Source organism: Atractosteus spatula, chromosome 5 (assembly GCF_055471065.1).
Source record: "Atractosteus spatula isolate fAtrSpa1 chromosome 5, fAtrSpa1.hap1, whole genome shotgun sequence".
Lineage (NCBI taxonomy): Eukaryota > Metazoa > Chordata > Actinopteri > Semionotiformes > Lepisosteidae > Atractosteus > Atractosteus spatula.
In genome coordinates, this window is record NC_142710.1 from 10,834,047 (window position 1) to 10,861,502 (window position 27,456).

At 53.2% G+C, this 27,456-nt stretch overlaps 1 protein-coding gene across 1 annotated transcript; it reads right to left on the reverse strand.

The window, feature by feature from the left end:
• Positions 1-944: 944 nt before the first annotated feature.
• On the reverse strand, positions 945-22,222 carry LOC148834065 (ceramide synthase-like). Its single transcript, XM_088917060.1, has 5 exons — positions 21,039-22,222; positions 16,886-16,969; positions 12,952-13,168; positions 10,829-10,924; positions 945-6,283 (listed from the first exon to the last, which is right to left on the reverse strand). Exons 1-5 carry the CDS (start codon positions 21,161-21,163, stop codon positions 5,852-5,854), a joined length of 954 nt encoding a protein of 317 aa, XP_088773186.1. The 5' UTR covers positions 21,164-22,222; the 3' UTR covers positions 945-5,851.
• Positions 22,223-27,456: the final 5,234 nt, after the last annotated feature.

Here is a 27,456-nt window from a genome sequence, read left to right on the forward strand (position 1 = left end):
ACCTGCCTCTCTCTCTCCCTGTGTGTTCACCTGGCTTTCTCTCACTGTGTGATCACCTGTCAGTGTCACACAGTCTCCTGTGTCAGTCAGTGTGTCAGACTCTCCTGTGTCAGTCAGTGTGTCAGATTGTCTCGTGTGTCAGACTCTCCTGTGTCAGTAAGTGTGTCAGACTGTCTCCTGTGTCAGTGTGTCTCCCTGTGTCAGTCAGTGTGTCTCCCTGGTCAGTCGTCAGTGTCTCAGACTCTCCTGTGTCAGACTGTCTCCCTGTGTCAGTCAGTGTCTCAGACTGTCTGCTGTGTCAGTGTGTCAGACTGTCTCCTGTGTCAGTCGTCAGTGTCTCAGACACTCCTGTGTCAGTCAGTGTGTCAGACTGTCTCTCTGGTTAGTCATCAGTGTGTCAGACTGTCTCCCTGGTCAGTTGTCAGTGTGCCAGACTGTCTCCCTGGTCAGACTGTCTCCTGTGTCAGTCAGTGTGTCAGACTGTTTCTCTGGTCAGTCGTCAGTGTGTCAGACTGTCTCTCTGGTCAGTCTCAGTGTGTCAGACTGTCTCCTGTGTCAGTCAGTGTGTCAGACTGTCTCCCTGGTCAGTTGTCAGTGTGTCAGACTGTCTCCTGTGTCAGTCAGTGTATCAGACTGTCTCCAGTGTCAGTCAGTGTGTCAGACTGTCTCTCTAGTCAGTCATCAGTGTGTCAGACTGTCTCCTGTGTCAGACTGTCTCCCTGGTCAGTTGTCAGTGTGTCAGACTGTCTCCTGTGTCAGTCAGTGTGTCAGACTGGCTCTTTGGTCAGTCGTCAGTGTGTCAGACTGTCTCCCTGGTCAGTCGTCAGTGTGTCGGACTGTCTCCTGTGTCAGTCAGTGTGTCACACTGTCTCCCTGGTCAGTCGTCAGTGTGTTGCAGGTCTCCTCCACCCCCAGACAGGACTCTCAGACAGCAGACAGCCATTCTGTTCAGAGTATATTGTTGCAAATTGTTATTACATTAACAATACAGCTTTAATATCGCAGAAAACAGCAAGCAGGAGCAGATATAGAAATATATATACTGTACATGTACAGGGAACTTAAATAAATCATTAAATAGACAAATAAATAAGTAAATAAATACTGAGATATACAGTACATTGTTTTAATACTCTTCCTAAACTCGGGCTCACACCGCATGTAAGTGGTTTACTAAACAGGGAAATAATTTCTATTTAGTTCTTGGGTTTATTCAATGACATGGGTCTGTCAGTGTGTCTGTATTAACCCCTCTCTCTCTCTCTCTCAGTGCAGTGTTAATGTACTGGAGTGTCCAGTCAGTGTGTGTGTATGAACCCCTCTCTCTCTCAGTGCAGTGTTAATGTACTGGAGTGTCCAGTCAGTGTGTCTGTATTAACCCCTCTCTCTCTCTCAGTGCAGTGTTAATATACTGGAGTGTCCAGTCAGTGTGTGTGTATTAACCCCTCTCTCTCTCAGTGCAGTGTTAATGTACTGGAGTGTCCAGTCAGTGTGTGTATTAACCCCTCTCTCTCTCAGTGCAGTGTTAATGTACTGGAGTGTCCAGTCAGTGTGTGTATTAACCCCTCTCTCTCTCAGTGCAGTGTTAATGTACTGGAGTGTCCAGTCAGTGTGTCTGTATTAACCCCTCTCTCTCTCTCTCAGTGCAGTGTTAATGTACTGGAGTGTCCAGTCAGTGTGTCTGTATTAACCCCTCTCTCTCTCTCAGTGCAGTGTTAATATACTGGAGTGTCCAGTCAGTGTGTGTGTATTAACCCCTCTCTCTCTCTCTCAGTGCAGTGTTAATGTACTGGAGTGTCCAGTCAGTGTGTCTGTATTAACCCCTCTCTCTCTCTCAGTGCAGTGTTAATATACTGGAGTGTCCAGTCAGTGTGTGTGTATTAACCCCTCTCTCTCTCAGTGCAGTGTTAATGTACTGGAGTGTCCAGTCAGTGTGTCTGTATTAACCCCTCTCTCTCTCAGTGCAGTGTTAATGTACTGGAGTGTCCAGTCAGTGTATCTGTATTAACCCCTCTCTCTCTCTCAGTGCAGTGTTAATGTACTGGAGTGTCCAGTCAGTGTGTGTGTATTAACCCCTCTCTCTCTCAGTGCAGTGTTAATGTACTGGAGTGTCCAGTCAGTGTGTGTGTATTAACCCCTCTCTCTCTCAGTGCAGTGTTAATATACTGGAGTGTCCAGTCAGTGTGTCTGTATTAACCCCTCTCTCTCAGTGCAGTGTTAATGTACTGGAGTGTCCAGTCAGTGTGTGTATTAACCCCTCTCTCTCTCAGTGCAGTGTTAATGTACTGGAGTGTCCAGTGTGTCTGTATTAACCCCTCTCTCTCTCTCAGTGCAGTGTTAATGTACTGGAGTGTCCAGTCAGTGTGTCTGTATTAACCCCTCTCTCTCTCTCAGTGCAGTGTTAATGTACTGGAGTGTCCAGTCAGTGTGTGTGTATGAACCCCTCTCTCTCTCTCAGTGCAGTGTTAATGTACTGGAGTGTCCAGTCAGTGTGTGTATTAACCCCTCTCTCTCTCAGTGCAGTGTTAATGTACTGGAGTGTCCAGTGTGTCTGTATTAACCCCTCTCTCTCTCTCAGTGCAGTGTTAATGTACTGGAGTGTCCAGTCAGTGTGTCTGTATGAACCCCCCTCTCTCTCAGTGCAGTGTTAATGTACTGGAGTGTCCAGTCAGTGTGTGTATTAACCCCTCTCTCTCTCAGTGCAGTGTTAATGTACTGGAGTGTCCAGTCAGTGTGTATGTATGAACCCCTCTCTCTCTCAGTGCAGTGTTAATGTACTGGAGTGTCCAGTCAGTGTGTATGTATGAACCCCTCTCTCTCTCAGTGCAGTGTTAATGTACTGGAGTGTCCAGTCAGTGTGTGTGTATGAACCCCTCTCTCTCAGTGCATGCTGAGGGGTGTGTCATCAATAAATCAGTGAGAGCCAAGTCAGTCTGGCCCCAGCACCTATTACAAGACATTAATTTGACAGATTTTTTTTACAGATCTTGCCCTGCCCTGCCCCCCCCGGGGAAATGGAATAGTCCGTTTGCCTTCATTGCCCATGCAGAGCCTGCATTGGGCTGCACCACCTTGTGGTGAGAAGGGGAGGTTATAGGGGTGGCGAGAGGAGGGGTTAGTGCCAGTGGTCGAGGTGTGAGGGGTCAGGTCACCTGACGGCAGTGGTGACCCCGACTGTGTATCCGTAACCCCACAACAGATCCGTAAACATACAGAGGTACAGTACAGGAAGAAGAGTCATTCCATCAGACAAATTCAAGTGACTCCAAGTTCAGCAGTCAGGACAAGATGGCAGGCCAGGGGTGTCCAGTCCTGTCCTGTAGGGGTCAGTGTGTCTGTGTCCAGTCCTGTCCTGGAGGGGTCAGTGTGTCCAGTCCTGTCCTGGAGGGGTCAGTGTGTCTGTGTCCAGTCCTGTCCTGGAGGGGTCAGTGTGTCCAGTCCTGTCCTGGAGGGGTCAGTGTGTCTGTGTCCAGTCCTGCTCCTGGAGGGGTCAGTGTGTCTGTGTCCAGTCCTGTCCTGGAGGGGTCAGTGTGTCCAGTCCTGTCCTAGAGGGGTCAGTGTGTCTGTGTCCAGTCCTGCTCCTGGAGGAGTCAGTGTGTCTGTGCCCAGTCCTGTCCTGGAGGGGTCAGTGTGTCTGCAGCAGGGCTGTCCAGTCCTGTCCTGGAGGGGTCAGTGTGTCTGTGCTCAGTCCTGTCCTGGAGGGGTCACTGTGTCTGCAGCAGGGCTGTCCAGTCCTGGTCCTGGAGGGGTCAGTGTGTCTGTGCCCAGTCCTGTCCTGGAGGGGTCAGTGTGTGTCTGCAGCAGGGCTGTCCAGTCCTGGTCCTGGAGGGGTCAGTGTGTCTGCAGCAGGGCTGTCCAGTCCTGCTCCTGGAGGGGTCAGTGTGTCTGTGTCCACTCCTGGTCCGAGCCAGACACTGTCCAGTTCCTCTGGGAGGGAGTCTTCCTTGTGGTCATCCTGAGCATCCAGAGGGTCCGGGGTCACTCCCCTGCAGTGGTCAGTGGTCAGTGGTCAAGCTCAGCCAGCGCAGAGGAGAACTGGACTCTGGCGCTGGTCAGTGGTCAGTGGTCAAGCTCAGCCAGCGCAGAGGAGAACTGGACTCTGGCGCTGGTCAGTGGTCAGTGGTCAAGCTCGGCCAGCGCAGAGGAGAACTGGCGCTGGTCAGTGGTCAAGCTCTGGACTCCAACTCCGGGAGAGTCCAAGGAAAAGGAGCAAGAGGGACAGGAGGCTACAGCCGATCCGAGCAGAGACACAGGAGTCCGGCTCTGGTCCAGGGAACTGTGTCTCCCATCGACTCCCAGTGAGCCACTCCTCCGACCTGATCCCTCATCATCTCTCTCACTGTGTCTCCCGTCCTGCGGAGTGTGTTTACTACTGAGGCAGTCTGTGATCTCCTCTCTCACTGTGTCTCCTGTCCTGCGGAGTGTGTTTACTACTGAGGCAGTCTGTGATCTCCTCTCTCACTGTGTCTCCTGTCCTGCTGTGTGTGTTTATTACTGAGGGATTCTCTGTGATCTCCTCTCTCTCACTGTGTCTCCTGTCCTGCTGTGTGTGTTTATTACTGAGGCAGTCTGTGATCTCCTCTCTCTCACTGTGTCTCCTGTCCTGCGGAGTGTGTTTACTACTGAGGCAGTCTGTGATCTCCTCTCTCACTGTGTCTCCTGTCCTGCTGTGTGTGTTTATTACTGAGGGAGTCTCTGTTATCTCCTCTCTCTCTCTCACTGTGTCTCCTGTCCTGCTGTGTGTGTTTATTACTGAGGGAGTCTCTGTGATCTCCTCTCTCTCTCACTGTGTCAACCTGTCCTGCTGTGTGTGTTTATCACTGAGGAACTTTCTGTGTCTCCAGTCCTGCTACATGTGTTATGAGAAACAGGAGACAATAAGCAGAATAGACCAAAGTATATCATCTTTTCTTCCATAATAAAAACTCCCTCATAAAATCTCCTGTCAGAAAATGCACTAAGTATAAAGAATAACAGTTAAAACAAAAATTCTGTTCCAATTGTTCAGAAATCTACAGCTAACCTGTCCAGACTAACCCATATACACAGGAAACTCCTACTTTATACATATGTAGTGTTTCAAAACTAATACAATCATATCTCAGACCCTCTCTCTCTCAGTGCAGTGTTAATGTACTGGAGTGTCCAGTCAGTGTGTGTGTATTAACCCCTCTCTCTCTCTCAGTGCAGTGTTAATGTACTGGAGTGTCCAGTCAGTGTGTGTGTTTTAACCCCTCTCTCTCTCTCAGTGCAGTGTTAATGTACTGGAGTGTCCAGTCAGTGTGTCTGTATTAACCCCTCTCTCTCTCAGTGCAGTGTTAATGTACTGGAGTGTCCAGTCAGTGTGTGTGTATTAACCCCTCTCTCTCTCAGTGCAGTGTTAATGTACTGGAGTGTCCAGTCAGTGTGTGTGTATGAACCCCTCTCTCTCTCAGTGCAGTGTTAATGTACTGGAGTGTCCAGTCAGTGTGTCTGTATTAACCCCTCTCTCTCTCTCAGTGCAGTGTTAATGTACTGGAGTGTCCAGTCAGTGTGTGTGTATTAACCCCTCTCTCTCTCAGTGCAGTGTTAATGTACTGGAGTGTCCAGTTGGTGTGTGTATTAACCCCTCTCTCCCCCAGTGTCCAGTCGGTGTGTGTATTAACCCCTCTCTCCCCCAGTGTCCAGTCGGTGTGTGTATTAACCCCTCTCTCCCCCAGTGTCCAGTCAGTGTGTGTATTAACCCCTCTCTCCCCCAGTGTCCAGTCGGTGTGTGTATTAACCCCTCTCTCCCCCAGTGTCCAGTCAGTGTGTGTGTATTAACCCCTCTCACTCCCAGTGTCCAGTCGGTGTGTGTATTAACCCCTCTCTCTCAGTGGGTCGTGTCCTCTCTGTCCAGCGCGCTGTACCCGTTGGCGTTGTTGTGCTCACAGTCCTTCCCCCAGCCGGGCGCCTGGGCGTGCCCGCAGGGCGAGGGCAGCGAGGAGGAGGAGGAGGAGGAGGAGGAGGAGGGGGAGGGCGGGGCGAGGCCGGGCGGGGGGGAGCCCGCGCGGGCCCGCGGGCGGAACAGCCGAAGAGCCCCCCGGCAGATGAGCGTGAACCAGTACACCTGCGGGGCCATGAGCAGCGCGGCCCCCAGGTTGCAGTGCCAGGGCAGGGAGGCGGGCACCAGGTACACAGGCAGCCCCGCGTGGCGGCCGTAGGCCCAGTACAGGTATGGGAAGAGCAGGATCCGGCACAGGAAGAAGGTGACCAGCATCAGGGCGCCGTTCACCTTGTGCAGCAGGGTGTGCTGCTGCTTATACTGCAGAGAGACAGAGAGAGAGACAGGTCAGTACATCAACACTGCTCTGAGAGAGAGGGGTTAATACACACACTGACTGGACACTCCAGTACATTAACACTGCACTGAGAGAGAGAGAGGGGTTAATACACACACACTGACTGGACACTCCAGTACATTAACACTGCTCTGAGAGAGAGGGGTTAATACACACACTGACTGGACACTCCAGTACATTAACACTGCACTGAGAGAGAGAGGGGTTAATACAGACACACTGACTGGACACTCCAGTACATTAACACTGGACTGAGAGAGAGGGGTTAATACAGACACACTGACTGGACACTCCAGTACATTAACACTGCACTGAGAGAGAGAGGGGTCAATACACACACACTGACTGGACACTCCAGTACATTAACACTGGACTGAGAGAGAGAGGGGTTAATACAGACACACTGACTGGACACTCCAGTACATGAACACTGCACTGAGAGAGAGGGGTTCATACACACACACTGACTGGACACTCCAGTACATTAACACTGCACTGAGAGAGAGAGGGGTTAATACAGACACACTGACTGGACACTGGGGGAGAGAGGGGTTAATACACATACCGACTGGACACTGGGGGAGAGAGGGGTTAATACACACACCGACTGGACACTGAGAGAGAGAGGGGTTAATACACACACCGACTGGACACTGGGGGAGAGAGGGGTTAATACACATACCGACTGGACACTGGGGGAGAGAGGGGTTAATACACACACCGACTGGACACTGAGAGAGAGAGGGGTTAATACACACACCGACTGGACACTGGGGGAGAGAGGGGTTAATACACACACCAACTGGACACTGAGAGAGAGAGGGGTTAATACACACACCGACTGGACACTGGGGGAGAGAGGGGTTAATACACACACCAACTGGACACTCCAGTACATTAACACTGCACTGAGAGAGAGAGGGGTTAATACACACACACTGACTGGACACTCAAGTACATTAACACTGCACTGAGAGAGAGAGGGGTTAATACAGACACACTGACTGGACACTCCAGTACATTAACACTGCACTGAGAGAGAGAGGGGTTAATACACACACACTAACTGGACACTCCAGTACATTAACACTGCACTGAGAGAGAGGGGTTAATACAGACACACTGACTGGACACTCCAGTACATTAACACTGCACTGAGAGAGAGAGAGAGAGGGGTTAATACACACACACTGACTGGACACTCCAGTACATTAACACTGCACTGAGAGAGAGGGGTTAATACACACACACTAACTGGACACTCCAGTACATTAAAACTGCACTGAGAGAGAGGGGTTAATACACACACACTGACTGGACACTCCAGTACATTAACACTGCACTGAGAGAGAGAGGGGTTAATACACACACACTGACTGGACACTCCAGTACATTAACACTGCACTGAGAGAGAGAGGGGTTAATACACACACACTAACTGGACACTCCAGTACATTAACACTGCACTGAGAGAGAGAGGGGTTAATACACACACACTGACTGGACACTCCAGTACATTAACACTGCACTGAGAGTACATGAGCTCAATTAAACATAAATGGCTCATCTAATTAAAGAAAAGCCCAGAGAGGTTTGAGCTCATAATCTTCTCCAGGTGAAAAGTAAAAATAGAAGCACAGCAGGAAGTGAAACAGCCACATAAAGTAACAAACACATGTTTTTCAAGAGACAATCACCCCAGAGTCTTTTATAAAAGCCGGTGCAGGTGTGTACAGAGACAGGAGCCCCAGAGTCTCTTATAAAAGCCAGTGCAGGTGTGTACAGAGACAGGAGCCCCAGAGTCTCTTATAAAAGCAGGTGCAGGTGTGTACAGAGACAGGAGCCCCAGAGTCTCTTATAAAAGCAGGTGCAGGTGTGTACAGAGACAGGAGCCCCAGAGTCTCTTATAAAAGCCGGCGCAGGTGTGTACAGAGACAGGAGCCCCAGAGTCTCTTATAAAAGCCAGTGCAGGTGTGTACAGAGACAGGAGCCCCAGAGTCTCTTATAAAAGCCGGCGCAGGTGTGTACAGAGACAGGAGCCCCAGATTCCCCTGTATAAGCCGGATAGTAAGGGTCAGGAGGAGGGAGAGCAGGACAGTGGGATCACTGTCACCCAGGTGCAAGTATCCTGCTCCTATATTAGGAACAGGAGCAGGTGTTTGGGTTGCAGTGACTGTGCAAACAAGTGCTCACTAACCCTGCCTCTCACACACACACACAGAGATCTGCAGCCTCTCCACAGCCCCCTGCAGCACACAGGAGAGACCCACTCCAGCCCCCTGCAGCACACAGGAGAGACCCACTCCAGCCCCCTGCAGCACACAGGAGAGACCCACTCCAGCCCCCTGCACACAGGAGAGACCCACTCCAGCCCCCTGCAGCACACAGGAGAGACCCACTCCAGCCCCCTGGACACAGGAGAGACCCACTCCAGCCCCCTGCACACAGGAGAGACCCACTCCAGCCCCCTGCACACAGGAGAGACCCACTCCAGCCCCCTGCAGCACACAGGAGAGACCCACTCCAGCCCCCTGCAGCACACAGGAGAGACCCACTCCAGCCCCCTGCACACAGGAGAGACCCACTCCAGCCCCCTGCAGCACACAGCAGAGACCCACTCCAGCCCCCTGCACACAGGAGAGACCCACTCCAGCCCCCCTGGACACAGGAGAGACCCACTCCAGCCCCCTGCACACAGGAGAGACCCTCTCCAGCCCCCTGCAGCACACAGGAGAGACCCTCTCCAGCCCCCTGCAGCACACAGGAGAGACCCTCTCCAGCCCCCTGAAGCACACAGGAGAGACCCACTCCAGCCCCCCTGCACACAGGAGAGACCCACTCCAGCCCCCTGCAGCACACAGGAGAGACCCACTCCAGCCCCCTGAAGCACACAGGAGAGACCCACTCCAGCCCCCTGCACACAGGAGAGACCCACTCCAGCCCCCTGCAGCACACAGGAGAGACCCACTCCAGCCCCCTGCAGCACACAGGAGAGACCCACTCCAGCCCCCCTGGACACAGGAGAGACCCACTCCAGCCCCCTGAAGCACACAGGAGAGACCCACTCCAGCCCCCTGCACACAGGAGAGACCCACTCCAGCCCCCTGCAGCACACAGGAGAGACCCACTCCAGCCCCCTGCACACAGGAGAGACCCACTCCAGCCCCCTGGACACAGGAGAGACCCACTCCAGCCCCCTGAAGCACACAGGAGAGACCCACTCCAGCCCCCTGAAGCACACAGGAGAGACCCACTCCAGCCCCCTGCACACAGGAGAGACCCACTCCAGCCCCCCTGGACACAGGAGAGACCCACTCCAGCTCCCTGGACACAGGAGAGACCCACTCCAGCCCCCTGAAGCACACAGGAGAGACCCACTCCAGCCCCCTGCACACAGGAGAGACCCACTCCAGCCCCCTGCAGCACACAGGAGAGACCCACTCCAGCCCCCTGCACACAGGAGAGACCCACTCCAGCCCCCTGCACACAGGAGAGACCCACTCCAGCCCCCTGAAGCACACAGGAGAGACCCACTCCAGCCCCCTGAAGCACACAGGAGAGACCCACTCCAGCCCCCCTGGACACAGGAGAGACCCACTCCAGCCCCCTGAAGCACACAGGAGAGACCCACTCCAGCCCCCCTGGACACAGGAGAGACCCACTCCAGCCCCCTGAAGCACACAGGAGAGACCCACTCCAGCCCCCTGCACACAGGAGAGACCCACTCCAGCCCCCTGCAGCACACAGGAGAGACCCACTCCAGCCCCCTGCACACAGGAGAGACCCACTCCAGCCCCCTGAAGCACACAGGAGAGACCCACTCCAGCCCCCTGGACACAGGAGAGACCCACTCCAGCCCCCTGAAGCACACAGGAGAGACCCACTCCAGCCCCCTGAAGCACACAGGAGAGACCCACTCCAGCCCCCTGCACACAGGAGAGACCCACTCCAGCCCCCTGAAGCACACAGGAGAGACCCACTCCAGCCCCCTGAAGCACACAGGAGAGACCCACTCCAGCCCCCTGAAGCACACAGGAGAGACCCACTCCAGCCCCCTGCAGCACACAGGAGAGACCCACTCCAGCCCCCTGCACACAGGAGAGACCCACTCCAGCCCCCTGGACACAGGAGAGACCCACTCCAGCCCCCCTGCACACAGGAGAGACCCACTCCAGCCCCCCTGGACACAGGAGAGACCCACTCCAGCCCCCCTGGACACAGGAGAGACCCACTCCAGCCCCCTGCACACAGGAGAGACCCACTCCAGCCCCCCTGGACACAGGAGAGACCCACTCCAGCCCCCCTACATCACACAGGAGAGACCCACTCCAGCCCCCTGAAACACAGCAGTCCCACTACACTACTGGATGAGACCCTCTGCTCAGGGCAGGAGGCTCTACTTTCTACTGTACACAAAGGGTGGTGGGGGTGTGAAACAAGCTTTCCCCTGAATCCAGACACAGGAGGACAGGGTCTGGCCCGGTTCCCCATTTGACCCGGACTCTCACCTGGATCAGGATCTTCCCCAGGCAGACAGAGGGCGTGCTGAGCTCTGCCAGGAACATGCAGCCCTGGAAGTAGTCTCCCCTTCCCTGACGCCAGAACTGACAGACAGACAGACAGACAGACAGAGAGAGAGAGAGAGAGAGAGAGAGAGAGAGAGAGAGGGGTTAAACACTGACTGGACACTCAGTTAGGAAGATTAAAGGAGAACTGCCTTCCCTGTTTCTCAGTCTGGTTTGTAAAGCTCGTCAAAATTCATTGACGTTTTGGGAAAAATTGACAAATTTCGAATTCAGCAGAAAATTTGTGACCTTTGTGAAAGTGCTGTAAGTCACCATGTATTCACAAAATCACAGCGTTTCCTGCTCACTAGTCCCTGTACTGACTGATGTACTGTGACGTGAAGCAGCTTTTCCTGCTCACTAGTTCCTGTCCTGACTGATGTACGGTGATGTGAAGCGACCTTTCCTGCTCACTAGTCCCTGTACTGACTGATGTACTGTGATGTGAAGCGACCCTTCCTGCTCACTAGTCACTGTACTGACTGGTGTACGGTGATGTGAAGCAACCCTTCCTGCTCACTAGTCCCTGTACTAACTGATGTACTGTGATGTGAAGTGACCCTTCCTATTCACTAGTCCCTGTACTGTGATGTGAAGAGGCCCTTCCTGCTCACTAGTCCCTGTACTGTAAAGTGAAGAGGCCCTTCCTGCTCACTAGTCCCTGTACTGACTGGTGTACTGTGATGTGAAGCGACCCTTCCTGCTCACTAGTCCCTGTACTGACTGATTTACTGTGATGTGAAGCAGCTTCTCCTGCTCACTAGTCCCTGTACTGACTGGTGTACTGGGATATGAAGCAGACATTCCTGCTCACTAGACACTGTACTGCCTGCTGTACTGTGATGTTAAGCAGCCCTTCCTGCTCACTATTCCCTGTACTGACTGGTGTACTGTGATATGAAGCAGACATTCCTGCTCACTAGACGCTGTACTGACTGGTGTACTGTGATGTGATGCAGCCCTTCCTGCTCACTAGTCCCTGTACTGACTGGTGTACTGTGATATGAAGCAGACATTCCTGCTCACTAGACGCTGTACTGACTGGTGTACTGTGATGTGATGCAGCCCTTCCTGCTCACTAGTCCCTGTACTGACTGGTGTACTGTGATGTGAAGCGACCGTTCCTGTTCACTAGTCCCTGTACTGACTGATGTACTGTGATGTGAAGCAATCCTTCCTGCTCACTAGTCCCTGTACTGATTGGTGTACTGTTGTGAAGCAGCCATTCCTGCTCATTAGTCCCTGTACTGATTGGTGTACTGTGATGTGAAGCAGCCATTCTTGCTCACTAGTCCCTGTACTGACTGGTGTACTGTGATTTGAAGCAGTCCTTCCTGCTCACTAGTCCCTGTACTGACTGATGTACTGTGATGTGAAGCAGCCATTCTTGCTCACTAGTCCCTGTACTGACTGGTGTACTGTGATGTGAAGCAGCCATTCTTGCTCACTAGTCCCTGTACTGACTGGTGTACTGTGATGTGAAGCAGCCCTTCCTGCTCACTAGTCCCTGTACTGACTGATGTACTGTGATGTGAAGCAGCCATTCTTGCTCACTAGTCCCTGTACTGACTGGTGTACTGTGATGTGAAGCAGCCATTCTTGCTCACTAGTCCCTGTACTGACTGATGAACTGCAATATATGAGCGAATACGTACAGTTCGTGCAGGAGATATTTCACCAACGAGGTAACAAGTAAACAGTATTAGTCGGCAAAACCGTGTTGAAATCGAAAGTAATATGTCTGTTGGATTAAAACAATCCTGCTTGTTTACAGTGTAAAAGGGAAGCAGCACATCGCCAGCTGTTCTGCTGCGTGATTCTGAATCACAGAACATGGCGCTGCGCGTACCTGTAAATGCTGTCTAGTTTGTTGTGGAATTTGGAGGTTTTACAAGTTACTAATTCTTTCTCACACCAAACAAAAAATGTTGCAGTTCCCCATTAACACTGCACTGAGAGAGAGAGGGGGGTTCATACAGACACTGAGAGAGACAGGTCTAGTCAGAGAGAGAGACTATCAGCCATGCAGATACTACAGTTAGTTGAATGTGACAGAGCCCAGTTACCACAGAGACGGGGAAGCAGACGGTCACCATGACAACGTGATGCAGCACCATGAGAAACTCTCGGCGCAAGTAGCTCCGCAGAGCTGTCGTTAGTGTGCCTGGGCCAGAGCCATGACCTTTGACCTGCAGCTTGTGCCAGTAGCACATGAACATGGCATAGATATCATAGATGAAGTAAGGTACAGCGAAGAGGATGTAGGAGCTGGTCAGCCAGTGTCTACGAAACAGAGAGAGAGAGGGGTTAATACAGACACAGTCATAGCCTGGACACTCCAGTACATGAACACTGCACTGAGAGAGAGAGGGGTTAATACAGACACAGTCATAGCCTGGACACTCCAGTACATGAACACTGCACTGAGAGAGAGAGGGGTTAATACACACACACTGACTGGACACTCCAGTACATTAACACTGCACTGAGAGAGAGAGGGGTTAATACACACACACTGACTGGACACTCCAGTACATTAACACTGCACTGAGAGAGAGAGGGGTTAATACACACACACTGACTGGACACTCCAGTACATTAACACTGCACTGAGAGAGAGAGGGGTTAATACAGACACACTGACTGGACACTCCAGTACATTAACACTGCACTGAGAGAGAGGGGTTAATACAGACACACTGACTGGACACTCCAGTACATGAACACTGCACTGAGAGAGAGAGGGGTTAATACAGACACACTGACTGGACACTCCAGTACATTAACACTGCACTGAGAGAGAGAGGGGTTAATACAGACACACTGACTGGACACTCCAGTACATTAACACTGCACTGAGAGATAGAGGGGTTAATACAGACACACTGACTGGACACTCCAGTACATTAACACTGCACTGAGAGAGAGAGGGGTTAATACACACACACTGACTGGACACTCCAGTACATTAACACTGCACTGAGAGAGAGAGGGGTTAATACACACACACTGACTGGACACTCCAGTACATTAACACTGGACTGAGAGAGAGAGGGGTTAATACAGACACACTGACTGGACACTCCAGTACATTAACACTGCACTGAGAGAGAGGGGTTAATACAGACACACTGACTGGACACTCCAGGACATTAACACTGCACTGAGAGAGAGAGGGGTTAATACACACACACTGACTGGACACTCCAGTACATTAACACTGCACTGAGAGAGAGAGGGGTTAATACACACACACTGACTGGACACTCCAGTACATTAACACTGCACTGAGAGAGAGAGAGGGGTTAATACACACACACTGACTGGACACTCCAGTACATTAACACTGCACTGAGAGAGAGAGGGGTTAATACACACACACTGACTGGACACTCCAGTACATTAACACTGCACTGAGAGAGAGAGGGGTTAATACACACACACTGACTGGACACTCCAGTACATTAACACTGCACTGAGAGAGAGAGGGGTTAATACAGACACACTGACTGGACACTCCAGTACATTAACACTGCACTGAGAGAGAGAGAGGGGTTAATACACACACACTGACTGGACACTCCAGTACATTAACACTGCACTGAGAGAGAGAGGGGTTAATACACACACACTGACTGGACACTCCAGTACATTAACACTGCACTGAGAGAGAGGGGTTAATACAGACACACTGACTGGACACTCCAGGACATTAACACTGCACTGAGAGAGAGAGGGGTTAATACAGACACACTGACTGGACACTCCAGTACATTAACACTGCACTGAGAGAGGCTAATGGAGACACAAAGGATTACAATCCCTTAACACTGTGGATTTCATTCGCATAAGCTAATTAGGTTGGGATCTAATTAGATTAAGAAGGACAAAAGGTTGATGTTAAGGCAGAGGCAGAGGAAGAGACGGAGACTCAGACTGCAGTGAACTCGAAGACACGTGTCAGGCTGTGATGTCTGTGCTTTTCATACCTGTGCAACTAGGAGAATTTATGACCAAACACATCTTTAGCTGCTGAGGTTTACAGACAGTATTAATCCACATACAGCAGGCTGTACATGAGGACACTGGTCAGGCCCTGACTCTCTCAGGCTCTGTGTTGTACAGGGATGGGCGAGTTGATCCCAGACGTGCTCAGTGGGGCTGGTGTGTGTGTGACTGGTCAGGCCCTGACTCTCTCAGGCTCTGTGTTGTACAGGGATGGGCGAGTTGATCCCAGACGTGCTCAGTGGGGCTGGTGTGTGTGTGTGACTGGTCAGGCCCTGACTCTCTCAGGCTCTGTGTTGTACAGGGATGGGCGAGTTGATCCCAGACGTGCTCAGTGGGGCTGGTGTGTGTGTGTGACTGGTCAGGCCCTGACTCTCTCAGGCTCTGTGTTGTACAGGGATGGGCGAGTTGATCCCAGACGTGCTCAGTGGGGCTGGTGTGTGTGTGTGACTGGTCAGGCCCTGACTCTCTCAGGCTCTGTGTTGTACAGGGATGGGCGAGTTGATCCCAGACGTGCTCAGTGGGGCTGGTGTGTGTGAGACTGGTCAGGCCCTGACTCTCTCAGGCTCTGTGTTGTACAGGGATGGGCGAGTTGATCCCAGACGTGCTCAGTGGGGCTGGTGTGTGTGTGTGACTGGTCAGGCCCTGACTCTCTCAGGCTCTGTGTTGTACAGGGATGGGCGAGTTGATCCCAGACGTGCTCAGTGGGGCTGGTGTGTGTGAGACTGGTCAGGCCCTGACTCTCTCAGGCTCTGTGTTGTACAGGGATGGGCGAGTTGATCCCAGACGTGCTCAGTGGGGCTGGTGTGTGTGTGTGACTGGTCAGGCCCTGACTCTCTCAGGCTCTGTGTTGTACAGGGATGGGCGAGTTGATCCCAGACGTGCTCAGTGGGGCTGGTGTGTGTGTGTGACTGGTCAGGCCCTGACTCTCTCAGGCTCTGTGTTGTACAGGGATGGGCGAGTTGATCCCAGACGTGCTCAGTGGGGCTGGTGTGTGTGTGTGACTGGTCAGGCCCTGACTCTCTCAGGCTCTGTGTTGTACAGGGATGGGCGAGTTGATCCCAGACGTGCTCAGTGGGGCTGGTGTGTGTGTGACTGGTCAGGCCCTGACTCTCTCAGGCTCTGTGTTGTACAGGGATGGGCGAGTTGATCCCAGACGTGCTCAGTGGGGCTGGTGTGTGTGTGACTGGTCAGGCCCTGACTCTCTCAGGCTCTGTGTTGTACAGGGATGGGCGAGTTGATCCCAGACGTGCTCAGTGGGGCTGGTGTGTGTGTGACTGGTCAGGCCCTGACTCTCTCAGGCTCTGTGTTGTACAGGGATGGGCGAGTTGATCCCAGACGTGCTCAGTGGGGCTGGTGTGTGTGTGTGACTGGTCAGGCCCTGACTCTCTCAGGCTCTGTGTTGTACAGGGATGGGCGAGTTGATCCCAGACGTGCTCAGTGGGGCTGGTGTGTGTGTGTGACTGGTCAGGCCCTGACTCTCTCAGGCTCTGTGTTCAGGGATGGGCGAGTTGATCCCAGACGTGCTCAGTGGGGCTGGTGTGTGTGTGTGACTGGTCAGGCCCTGACTCTCTCAGGCTCTGTGTTGTACAGGGATGGGCGAGCTGATCCCAGACGTGCTCAGTGGGGCTGGTGTGTGTGTGTGACTGGTCAGGCCCTGACTCTCTCAGGCTCTGTGTTGTACAGGGATGGGCGAGTTGATCCCAGTGGGCTGGTGACAGACAGTCAGGAGTTAAAAAAGCTCAAGAAAGGTTACTGATCACAAGAGGCCAATGTGCCTGTTTAGCTTGGTAGTTAGTAGTTAATTAATCTCAGTGTCTCACCCAGCTGCATCCTGAGAGAAGTCAGGGTATCAGCTTGTTCCACACTCCCACCCCTCTCTGTGCACAGTAGTGTGTCCTGTCCAGGATAACCAGGACCCTCCCAGCAGCGCGTCTTTAACAGGACAATAAAAACTCGAGGGCAAGAGGAGAGTGATGTCATCGGGGTACTCACTGGTCCTCGATGATGTCATCGCAGGAAGTGGCAATGATGTAACCAGCTGTCGACGCCATGATGGCTTGGATGGACGAAACCAGCCTGGATAAAGACAGAGAGAGCAGATCTAAATGTACTGGAGTGTCCAGTCAGTGTGTCTGTATTAACCCCCCTCTCTCTCAGTGCAGTGTTAATGTACTGGAGTGTCCAGTCAGTGTGTCTGTATTAACCCCTCTCTCTCTCAGTGCAGTGTTAATGTACTGGAGTGTCCAGTCAGTGTGTCTGTATTAACCCCTCTCTCTCTCAGTGCAGTGTTAATGTCCTGGAGTGTCCAGTCAGTGTGTCTGTATTAACCCCTCTCTCTCTCAGTGCAGTGTTAATGTACTGGAGTGTCCAGTCAGTGTGTGTGTATTAACCCCTCTCTCTCAGTGCAGTGTTAATGTCCTGGAGTGTCCAGTCAGTGTGTCTGTATTAACCCCCCTCTCTCTCAGTGCAGTGTTAATGTACTGGAGTGTCCAGTCAGTGTGTCTGTATGAACCCCTCTCTCTCTCAGTGCAGTGTTAATGTCCTGGAGTGTCCAGTCAGTGTGTGTGTATGAACCCCTCTCTCTCTCAGTGCAGTGTTAATGTACTGGAGTGTCCAGTCAGTGTGTGTGTATTAACCCCTCTCTCTCTCAGTGCAGTGTTAATGTACTGGAGTGTCCAGTCAGTGTGTGTGTACTAACCCCTCTCTCTCTCTCTCAGCGAGTCCAGTCAGTCAGTGTGTGTGTACTAACCCCTCTCTCTCTCTCTCAGCGAGTCCAGTCAGTCAGTGTGTGTGTACTAACCCCTCTCTCTCTCTCTCTCAGCGAGTCCAGTCAGTCAGTGTGTGTGTACTAACCCCCCTCTCTCTCTCTCAGCGAGTCCAGTCAGTCAGTGTGTGTGTACTAACCCCTCTCTCTCTCTCAGCGAGTCCAGTCAGTCAGTGTGTGTGTACTAACCCGTCTCTCTCTCTCAGCGAGTCCAGTCAGTCAGTGTGTGTGTACTAACCCCTCTCTCTCTCTCTCAGCAAGTCCAGTCAGTCAGTGTGTGTGTACTAACCCCTCTCTTTCTCTCAGCGAGTCCAGTCAGTCAGTGTGTGTGTACTAACCCGTCTCTCTCTCTCTCAGCGAGTCCAGTCAGTCAGTGTGTGTGTACTAACCCCTCTCTCTCTCTCTCTCAGCGAGTCCAGTCAGTCAGTGTGTGTGTACTAACCCCTCTCTCTCTCTCTCTCAGCGAGTCCAGTCAGTCAGTGTGTGTGTACTAACCCCCCTCTCTCTCAGCGAGTCCAGTCAGTCAGTGTGTGTGTACTAACCCGTCTCTCTCTCTCTCAGCGAGTCCAGTCAGTCAGTGTGTGTGTACTAACCCCTCTCTCTCTCTCTCTCAGCGAGTCCAGTCAGTCAGTGTGTGTGTACTAACCCCTCTCTCTCTCTCTCAGCGAGTCCAGTCAGTCAGTGTGTGTGTACTAACCCCTCTCTCTCTCTCTCTCAGCGAGTCCAGTCAGTCAGTGTGTGTGTACTAACCCCCCTCTCTCTCTCTCAGCGAGTCCAGTCAGCCAGTGTGTGTGTACTAACCCCTCTCTCTCTCTCTCAGCGAGTCCAGTCAGTCAGTGTGTGTGTACTAACCCCTCTCTCTCTCTCTCAGCGAGTCCAGTCAGTCAGTGTGTGTGTACTAACCCCTCTCTCTCTCTCTCTCAGCGAGTCCAGTCAGTCAGTGTGTGTGTACTAACCCCCCTCTCTCTCTCTCAGCGAGTCCAGTCAGTCAGTGTGTGTGTACTAACCCCTCTCTCTCTCTCAGCGAGTCCAGTCAGTCAGTGTGTGTGTACTAACCCGTCTCTCTCTCTCAGCGAGTCCAGTCAGTCAGTGTGTGTGTACTAACCCGTCTCTCTCTCTCAGCGAGTCCAGTCAGTCAGTGTGTGTGTACTAACCCCTCTCTCTCTCTCTCAGCGAGTCCAGTCAGTCAGTGTGTGTGTACTAACCCCTCTCTTTCTCTCAGCGAGTCCAGTCAGTCAGTGTGTGTGTACTAACCCGTCTCTCTCTCTCTCAGCGAGTCCAGTCAGTCAGTGTGTGTGTACTAACCCCTCTCTCTCTCTCTCTCTCTCTCAGCGAGTCCAGTCAGTCAGTGTGTGTGTACTAACCCCTCTCTCTCTCTCTCTTAGCGAGTCCAGTCAGTCAGTGTGTGTGTACTAACCCCTCTCTCTCTCTCAGCGAGTCCAGTCAGTCAGTGTGTGTGTACTAACCCGTCTCTCTCTCAGCGAGTCCAGTCAGTCAGTGTGTGTGTGTACTAACCCCCCTCTCTCTCTCTCAGCGAGTCCAGTCAGTCAGTGTGTGTGTACTAACCCCTCTCTCTCTCTCTCAGCGAGTCCAGTCAGTCAGTGTGTGTGTACTAACCCCTCTCTCTCTCTCAGCGAGTCCAGTCAGTCAGTGTGTGTGTACTAACCCCTCTCTCTCTCTCTCTCTCTCAGCGAGTCCAGTCAGTCAGTGTGTGTGTGTACTAACCCCCCTCTCTCTCTCTCAGCGAGTCCAGTCAGTCAGTGTGTGTGTACTAACCCCCCCTCTCTCTCTCAGCGAGTCCAGTCAGTCAGTGTGTGTGTACTAACCCGTCTCTCTCTCTCAGCGAGTCCAGTCAGTCAGTGTGTGTGTACTAACCCCTCTCTCTCTCTCTCTCAGCGAGTCCAGTCAGTCAGTGTGTGTGTACTAACCCCTCTCTCTCTCTCAGCGAGTCCAGTCAGTCAGTGTGTGTGTACTAACCCGTCTCTCTCTCAGCGAGTCCAGTCAGTCAGTGTGTGTGTGTACTAACCCCCCTCTCTCTCTCTCAGCGAGTCCAGTCAGTCAGTGTGTGTGTACTAACCCCTCTCTCTCTCTCTCAGCGAGTCCAGTCAGTCAGTGTGTGTGTACTAACCCCTCTCTCTCTCTCAGCGAGTCCAGTCAGTCAGTGTGTGTGTACTAACCCCTCTCTCTCTCTCTCTCTCTCAGCGAGTCCAGTCAGTCAGTGTGTGTGTGTACTAACCCCCCTCTCTCTCTCTCAGCGAGTCCAGTCAGTCAGTGTGTGTGTACTAACCCCTCTCTCTCTCTCTCAGCGAGTCCAGTCAGTCAGTGTGTGTGTACTAACCCCTCTCTCTCTCTCAGCGAGTCCAGTCAGTCAGTGTGTGTGTACTAACCCCTCTCTCTCTCTCTCTCTCTCAGCGAGTCCAGTCAGTCAGTGTGTGTGTGTGTACTAACCCCCCTCTCTCTCTCTCAGCGAGTCCAGTCAGTCAGTGTGTGTGTACTAACCCCCCTCTCTCTCTCAGCGAGTCCAGTCAGTCAGTGTGTGTGTACTAACCCGTCTCTCTCTCTCAGCGAGTCCAGTCAGTCAGTGTGTGTGTACTAACCCCTCTCTCTCTCTCTCTCAGCGAGTCCAGTCAGTCAGTGTGTGTGTACTAACCCCTCTCTCTCTCTCAGCGAGTCCAGTCAGTCAGTGTGTGTGTACTAACCCGTCTCTCTCTCAGCGAGTCCAGTCAGTCAGTGTGTGTGTGTACTAACCCCCCTCTCTCTCTCTCAGCGAGTCCAGTCAGTCAGTGTGTGTGTACTAACCCCTCTCTCTCTCTCTCAGCGAGTCCAGTCAGTCAGTGTGTGTGTACTAACCCCTCTCTCTCTCTCAGCGAGTCCAGTCAGTCAGTGTGTGTGTACTAACCCCTCTCTCTCTCTCTCTCTCTCAGCGAGTCCAGTCAGTCAGTGTGTGTGTGTACTAACCCCCCTCTCTCTCTCTCAGCGAGTCCAGTCAGTCAGTGTGTGTGTACTAACCCCCCCTCTCTCTCTCAGCGAGTCCAGTCAGTCAGTGTGTGTGTACTAACCCGTCTCTCTCTCTCAGCGAGTCCAGTCAGTCAGTGTGTGTGTACTAACCCCTCTCTCTCTCTCAGCGAGTCCAGTCAGCCAGTGTGTGTGTACTAACCCGTCTCTCTCTCAGCGAGTCCAGTCAGTCAGTGTGTGTGTACTAACCCCTCTCTCTCTCTCAGCGAGTCCAGTCAGTCAGTGTGTGTGTACTAACCCGTCTCTCTCTCTCAGCGAGTCCAGTCAGTCAGTGTGTGTGTGTACTAACCCCCCTCTCTCTCTCTCAGCGAGTCCAGTCAGTCAGTGTGTGTGTACTAACCCCTCTCTAACCCGTCTCTCGCTCACCTGGCAGACACTATCACGGCGTCCGCTTCGCCCCAGCGCAGGGCGGGCAGGTGCCGGAGGCAGCGCTTGCTCAGCACGAACAGGCCGGGGAAGAAGAGGGAGCCGGCGGCCAGGGTGGCCAGCATGGTGCCGGGGCGGGCAGGGGGGCTCACACGGACGAGGACGAGGACGGACACGGACACGGACACGCACGACGAGCGGCCCCGTGTCGGGTGCCGTGGTTTTCTCTCGCCTTCCCGCCTGTTTGTTTGTTTGTTTGTTTGTTTGTTTGTTTGTTTGTTTGTTTTCCTCCCGTTTCGGCCGTTAACGGCCGCGCTCGCGAGCCCCGGCTGCGTCTCTAAGTTTGTTTGTTTGTTTGTTTGTTTGTTTTAAACTGTTTTGTCAATAAAATCCCGGAAACCTCCCGCTCCGGAGAGTTTCTCCGAGACGCGGCAAGCGTGCGGCGCGGCTTTGTTTTCGTGTTTCAAACACAGTCTTCCCCGCCCCCGCCGGCTCGTGTGACAAACACCGGGAGCACGACTAGTAGTCCTAGTATTACTAGTGGTAGTAGTCCTATTATTACTAGTATTACTAGTGGTAGTAGTAGTAGTAGTAGTATTGCTCCGGCAGTACTCGTTAAAGATCACCAATCGAAACGGCAGCGACGAAGACGAACAATAATTTAAAAAAAAAAAGGTCTCGGTTTTTTTTCCACTAGCAAATCTCGCCGTTGCCCTCAGTCCCTCCTTCCCGCCCCCCGCTCCTGCCCCCCGGTCCGGCCCCCTGGTCCGTCCGGCTGTCTCTCTCTCTCCGCTCCGGGCCTCCGCCGCCGAGCCCTGACCCGCTCCTGTCGGGATCTCTCCGTCCTCTTCCCGGCAGCAGGCGAAGGAGCCGGGGAGCCGGAGGGGAGAGGAGGAGGGGTGGGCTTGTGGTGAAACAGACCGAGTCACAATAACACAACGGGAGTCGCTCTCCGGCTGCAGAAATCCGTCTCCGTGGGGATCGCAGCCCCGGGCGGGTCGGGATCGTGGTATTTCACTGGGATGCTGTTCGGATCCCGCGATGATCTGAATTAGCCGAGAGGGAATATGGCCGGAGGAGCGCTCTCCTCTCCTCTCCTCTCTCTCTCTCCTCTGTACTGCCGATCTCTCCTCTCTCTCCTCTCTCCTGTCTCCCTCCTGCTCCCGGTGTCTCCGGGTCAGCTGAAGGCTCGGCCTGGCTCGGGCCCGGATGATGTCCCGGGAGGGGGAGTGGGATTAGGGGGAGGTGCCAGATCTCCGGGCTGCTCCGGGGGCTGAGAGAGAGAGAGAGAGAGAGAGGGAGAGAGAGAGAGAGAGAGAGAGAGGGGTCACCACACACACACACTGGACACTGACACCGCACTGAGAGAGAGAGGGGTCACCACACACACACACACACTGGACACTGACACCGCACTGAGAGAGAGAGGGGTCACCACACACACACACACACACACACACACACACACACTGGAGAGAGCAAGAGAGAGAGCCCCCTGAGCCAGCTGGTCCTGAGGCTCACCGACCTGAGCCACACCGACACTAACCAGCCTCAGGACAGCACTGCAACAACACAAGACACACAACACTGCCTCACACACGGACACACGAGCTGAGCCCAAAACACAGCCCCCTGAGCCAGCTGGTCCTGAGGCTCACTGACCTGAGCCACACACAACACACAACCAGCCTCAGGACAGCACTGCAACAACACAAGACACACAACACTGCCTCACACACAGACACACGAGCTGAGCCCAAAACAGAGCCCCCTGAGCCAGCTGGTCCTGAGGCTCACCGACCTGAGCCACACCGACACTAACCAGCCTCAGGACAGCACTGCTAGAGCACCACAACCCAGACTCCACCACATCACAGCACAACACACACAACACACAACCAGCCTCAGGACAGCACTGCTAGAGCACCACAACCCAGACTCCACCACATCACAGCACAACACACACAACACACAACCAGCCTCAGGACAGCACTGCTAGAGCACCACAACCCAGACTCCACCACATCACAGCACAACACACACAACACACAACCAGCCTCAGGACAGCACTGCTAGAGCACCACAACCCAGACTCCACCACATCACAGCACAACACACACAACACACAACCAGCCTCAGGACAGCACTGCTAGAGCACCACAACTCAGACTCCACCACATCACAGCACAACACACAACCAGCCTCAGGACAGCACTGCTAGAGCACCACAACCCAGACTCCACCACATCACAGCACAACACACACAACACACAACCAGCCTCAGGACAGCACTGCTAGAGCACCACAACCCAGACTCCACCACATCACGGCACAACACACACAACACACAACCAGCCTCAGGACAGCACTGCTAGAGCACCACAACACAGACTCCACCACATCACGGCACAACACACACAACACACAACCAGCCTCAGGACAGCACTGCTAGAGCACCACAACCCAGACTCCACCACATCACAGCACAGATCAAACAGCAATATCTCACACACTGGGACACACACACACAAACACAACACAAACTGGAATGCTACAGAACCCTAAACAGACAACACACACTAGCCGAATATTCAGTTCAGTGACCACAGCCTGGACACACACACTGGACACAGGCAGACCTGGCTGTCCAGAGAGGACAGGCTTAGTGACCACAGCCTGGACACACACACTGGACACAGGCAGACCTGGCTGCCCAGAGAGGACAGGCTCAGTGACCACAGCCTGGACACACAGACTGGACACAGGCAGACCTGGCTGTCTAGAGAGGACAGGCTCAGTGACCACAGCCTGGACACACACTGGACACAGGCAGACCTGGCTGTCTAGAGAGGACAGGCTCAGTGACCACAGCCTGGACACATACACTGGACACAGGCAGACCTGGCTGTTCAGAGAGGACAGGTTCAGTGACCACAGCCCGGACATTCACACTGGACACAGGCAGACCTGGCTGCCCAGAGAGGACAGGCTGTGCTCCCACTGCCAGCAGGGAGAAATAGAGACAGAGGTGCACTTCCTACTGCACTGTGACAGATACTCTGGGATTAGAGAAACATTCTTCCCTAAACTCAGAAATCTAGTCCCAGAGTTCCCACACCTGCCAGAATCACAACGGGTCCCAATCCTACTGGGAGAGGGAGGAGGGAACTCAGTTGAACTGGCAGCCCAGTATGTGATCTCCTGTCCCAGCCTGAGGAACAGACAGCGAGCCTGTCTCTCAATAATAATAATACAGTGTGTGATCTCCTGTCCCAGCCTGAGGAACAGTGAGCCTGTCTCTCAATAATAATAATACAGTGTGTGATCTCCTGTCCCAGCCTGAGGAACAGACAGTGAGCCCGTCTCTCAATAATAATAATACAGTGTGTGATCTCCTGTCCCAGCCTGAGGAACAGACAGTGAGCCCGTCTCTCAATAATAATAATACAGTGTGTGATCTCCTGTCCCAGCCTGAGGAACAGACAGTGAGCCCGTCTCTCAATAATAATAATACAGTGTGTGATCTCCTGTCCCAGCCTGAGGAACAGTGAGCCTGTCTCTCAATAATAATAATACAGTGTGTGATCTCCTGTCCCAGCCTGAGGAACAGTGAGCCTGTCTCTCAATAATAATAATACAGTGTGTGATCTCCTGTCCCAGCCTGAGGAACAGACAGCGAGCCTGTCTCTCAATAATAATAATACAGTGTGTGATCTCCTGTCCCAGCCTGAGGAACAGTGAGCCTGTCTCTCAATAATAATAATACAGTGTGTGATCTCCTGTCCCAGCCTGAGGAACAGACAGTGAGCCTGTCTCTCAATAATAATAATACAGTGTGTGATCTCCTGTCCCAGCCTGAGGAACAGACAGTGAGCCTGTCTCTCAATAATAATAATACAGTGTGTGATCTCCTGTCCCAGCCTGAGGAACAGACAGCGAGCCCGTCTCTCAATAATAATAATACAGTGTGTGATCTCCTGTCCCAGCCTGAGGAACAGACAGCGAGCCTGTCTCTCAATAATAATAATACAGTGTGTGATCTCCTGTCCCAGCCTGAGGAGCAGACAGTGAGCCTGTCTCTCAATAATAATAATACAGTGTGTGATCTCCTGTCCCAGCCTGAGGAACAGACAGTGAGCCTGTCTCTCAATAATAATAATACAGTGTGTGATCTCCTGTCCCAGCCTGAGGAACAGACAATGAGCCTGTCTCTCAATAATAATAATACAGTGTGTGATCTCCTGTCACAGCCTGAGGAACAGACAGTGAGCCTGTCTCTCAATAATAATAATACAGTGTGTGATCTCCTGTCCCAGCCTGAGGAACAGACAGTGAGCCTGTCTCTCAATAATAATAATACAGTGTGTGATCTCCTGTCCCAGCCTGAGGAACAGACAGTGAGCCCGTCTCTCAATAATACTACAGTGTGTGATCTCCTGTCCCAGCCTGAGGAACAGACAGTGAGCCCGTCTCTCAATAATAATAATACAGTGTGTGATCTCCTGTCCCAGCCTGAGGAACAGTGAGCCTGTCTCTCAATAATAATAATACAGTGTGTGATCTCCTGTCCCAGCCTGAGGAACAGTGAGCCTGTCTCTCAATAATAATAATACAGTGTGTGATCTCCTGTCCCAGCCTGAGGAACAGACAGTGAGCCTGTCTCTCAATAATAATAATACAGTGTGTGATCTCCTGTCCCAGCCTGAGGAACAGTGAGCCTGTCTCTCAATAATAATAATACAGTGTGTGATCTCCTGTCCCAGCCTGAGGAACAGACAGTGAGCCTGTCTCTCAATAATAATAATACAGTGTGTGATCTCCTGTCCCAGCCTGAGGAACAGACAGTGAGCCTGTCTCTCAATAATAATACTACAGTGTGTGATCTCCTGTCCCAGCCTGAGGAACAGACAGTGAGCCTGTCTCTCAGTAATAATAATACAGTGTGTGATCTCCTGTCCCAGCCTGAGGAACAGACAGTGAGCCTGTCTCTCAGTAATAATAATACAGTGTGTGATCTCCTGTCCCAGCCTGAGGAACAGACAGTGAGCCTGTCTCTCAATAATAATAATACAGTGTGTGACCTCCTGTCCCAGCCTGAGGAACAGACAGTGAGCCTGTCTCTCAATAATAATAATACAGTGTGTGATCTCCTGTCCCAGCCTGAGGAACAGACAGTGAGCCCGTCTCTCAATAATAATAATACAGTGTGTGATCTCCTGTCCCAGCCTGAGGAACAGTGAGCCTGTCTCTCAATAATAATAATACAGTGTGTGATCTCCTGTCCCAGCCTGAGGAACAGTGAGCCCGTCTCTCAATAATAATAATACAGTGTGTGATCTCCTGTCCCAGCCTGAGGAACAGTGATAATGACACAGTATGGGACAGGGGACTGGGATAGAGACAGGAAGCTGGGATTTCTTCATCAGGAAACCTCGGTGAAGCAGCCGGGCTCGTGCTCGCGATTCGCTCCATCTCAGCTGGGGGGGGGGGGGGGGGGCAGCTCTCCGACCCCCACCTCTGCCCCGCGCCCGCTGTCGCCGACAGGGACCCGTGATCGCGACAGGCGGCACGGGCCAGCCCGCCACCCCAGCGAGCGCGCGCGCAGGAGGAGGAGGAGGGGGGGTACCCCAGCACTGCGCGAGGGAAAAAGGCGCATTGCGCCGCGCGCGCAGGAGAGACCCCCGAGGCGCGCGACACCGAGGCGAGAGTACCCTGATCTTCACGGGGAATCGCACACGCAGACGCAGGCGACAGCACTGACCTCCACCTCCGGCGATCCGCGACACGGGCGGCGTGGGACAGATCCGACTCTCCCGGCTGCTGCGTGGGTCCGGCCGGTCCCGTGGCGCGCGCGCGCGGTGGGTGTGTGTGGAGGATGATGGTCCTGATGCTGCTGAGGATGGAGAAGATGGCGGCGGGTCTCTCTCTCTCTCTCTCTGTGTGTGTGCCTTTCCTTCCCCTCTCCTGCGACCTCAGCTCTCGCAGCGGGGGTCCGGCCCGGCGGCTCGTCCTCGGCGGCGGCGGTTCTGCTCGCTGTGGGGGGGAGCGCTCGTACACTGACGCGCAGGCGCGGCGTGACTGCGTGTCCTCCGTGCGCGTGTGTGTGCGTGTGTGTGAGAGAGAGAGAGAGTCGTGTCTGCCGCCGGTCCGAGTGTGGACCTGTGGCACCCTGGGCGGCCGGACAGGCGCGGATGGGCGGCGGTGCGGGCTCGCGGTGTTATTATAACCCTCGCTCTCTTGTTCCCAGTCTCCTCCTCCCCCTCATCCACACCACCCCACCGCCCGTGGAAGAGCGCGCAGAGGGTGAAATTTGTTTTGCAAACACACGCAAAACCAAACCACCGCTGTACACCAGTGTGGGTGTCATTGTGTGTCCTTGTGTCAGACAGAAAGTGTAAACCTGGAGTCTGACTGCACT

Excerpts from the sequence above, each read along its gene's own strand:
- LOC148834065 (XM_088917060.1), bottom strand. The coding sequence starts at position 21,163 with ATGCTGGCCACCCTGGCCGCCGGCTCCCTCTTCTTCCCCGGCCTGTTC. Across the intron at positions 13,169-16,885 it reads GATGACATCATCGAGGACCA|ACACTGGCTGACCAGCTCCT; the intron begins GTGAGTACCCCG and ends TCTGTTTCGTAG. Across the intron at positions 10,925-12,951 it reads TCTGCTTCCCCGTCTCTGTG|TTCTGGCGTCAGGGAAGGGG; the intron begins GTAACTGGGCTC and ends TCTGTCTGTCAG.